The 1653-nt window shown below is 54.6% G+C and overlaps 1 protein-coding gene across 1 annotated transcript in view; it reads left to right on the top strand.

Moving 5' to 3' along the window:
• LOC105997932 (proproteinase E-like) overlaps positions 1 to 1312 on the top strand; it is an 8872-nt gene extending 7560 nt beyond the window's left edge. Inside the window, exons 3-6 of the mRNA XM_013032510.1 lie at positions 356 to 485; positions 587 to 721; positions 1051 to 1186; positions 1307 to 1312. Of these exons, the coding sequence (XP_012887964.1) occupies positions 356 to 485; positions 587 to 721; positions 1051 to 1186; positions 1307 to 1312 (407 nt within the window). The remainder of the gene's footprint in view (positions 1 to 355; positions 486 to 586; positions 722 to 1050; positions 1187 to 1306) is intronic.
• The last annotated feature ends 341 nt before the right edge of the window (positions 1313 to 1653 follow it).

Here is a 1653-nt window from a genome sequence, read left to right as displayed (position 1 = left end):
CTCAAGGCTAGCGCTCTACCACTTGAGCCACAGTGCCACTTCCGGCTTTTTTCTTTTTGCTTATGTGGTGCTGAGGAATCGAACCCAGGGCCTCATGCGTGCAAGGCAAGCGCTCTACCACTGAGCCACCTTCCCAGCCTTCATGGAGGGTTCTTGAGAAAAAGAAAATTTAGGGATGTCCTAGAGGATAGGCCATAGAGCCTAAGGTGGGGCAGCTTTGGCAGATTAAAATATGACCCAGAGAAAAAGCGGTAGGGCCCACATGAGCAGTGGTATGGGTTGTGCACTGCTCGAAAGAGTTGTACAGTGTGGAACCTACCAGTCTGCTGATGGCCATCCTTCCAGTGGGCTTGAGGCCACCCATGCTCTGTGCTCCTTGGCCTCCAGGTCTCCCTGCAGTATGAGAAAGAAGGAGCCTTCCATCACACCTGCGGTGGCACCCTGATCGCCCCCGACTGGGTCCTGACTGCAGGACACTGTATCTCGTAAGTCATCCCATCTGCCCCCTCCCTGCGTGAGACCAAAGCATGGCTATGGCAAGAAGGGAGGTTGGCCCCAGGCCCAGACCGACTTTGCTTCTTGACAGGTCCTTGCTGACCTATCGGGTGGTGCTGGGTGAGTATGACCGGGCTGTGGAGGAAGGGCCTGAGCAGGTGATCCCCGTCAACCCTGAAGGTCTCTTTGTGCACCCCGAGTGGAATGATAAATGTGTGGCCTGCGGGTGAGTAAACTCTCAGGCTTGGGGCCTGGGCTCCCCAACACTTCCTCCATGACATGGGCTCAAGTGACACCCACCCAAGGGTAGAAGCAGAGCCATTAAGGATCATTGCCAGTCAGGTATCAGTGGCTCATGCCTGTAATCCTAACTACTCAGGAGGCTGAGATCTAAGGATACGGGTTTGAAGCTAGCCCTAGCAGAAAAATCCATGAGATTCTTAGTTCCAATGATCCACTAAAAAGCCAAAAGTGGAGCTGTGGTTCAAGTGGTAGAGTACGGGGCTGGAGGCCTAGGTTCTGATTGACTCCTTTCCTCCCCACCCTCCCTCCCAGCAATGATATCGCCCTGGTCAAGCTCTCTCGAAGTGCCCAGCTGGGAGAAGAAGTCCAGCTTGCCCGCCTCCCCCCTGCTGGTGACATCTTACCTAATGGAGAACCCTGCTACATTAGCGGCTGGGGCGTCTCTCCAGTAAGTGTTGCCCCTGCTAGCTGACCACAGGGACAGTGGCAGAAGGGCAGGCCCTGTGTGGGGGGGTGTAGAGGGTCTCCCCAAGTCCAGTTATCACACTGTGCCTTCACTCCCCTCCAGACCTAGCCTTCTCCCCCATCCTCCCAATCATGGATAGTTGAATGGGACATCTGGGTGGGTCCCGCCTGTCATCCTAGCTACTCAGGAGGCTGAGATCTGAGGATCACGGTTCAAAGCCAGCCTGGGCAGGAAAGCCTGTGAGACTCTTATCTCCAGTAAACCACTAGAAAACTGGAAGTGGCGCTATGGTTCAAGCGGTAGAGTGCTCACCTTGAGCTGAAGAACACAGGGACAGCACCCAAGCCCAGAGTTCAAGCCCCACGACTGACAAAAAAAAAAATCTGTAAGATTTTTTTTTTTTTTTGGTCCGGTCATGGGGCCTGAAATCTGGGCCTGGGCGCTGTCCC

Source organism: Dipodomys ordii, unplaced genomic scaffold (assembly GCF_000151885.1).
Source record: "Dipodomys ordii isolate 6190 unplaced genomic scaffold, Dord_2.0 Scaffold6, whole genome shotgun sequence".
In the NCBI taxonomy this organism is placed as follows: Eukaryota; Metazoa; Chordata; class Mammalia; order Rodentia; family Heteromyidae; genus Dipodomys; species Dipodomys ordii.
The sequence above is the reverse complement of the archived record's forward strand: the minus strand, read 5'-3'. Positions and strand labels throughout refer to the sequence as shown.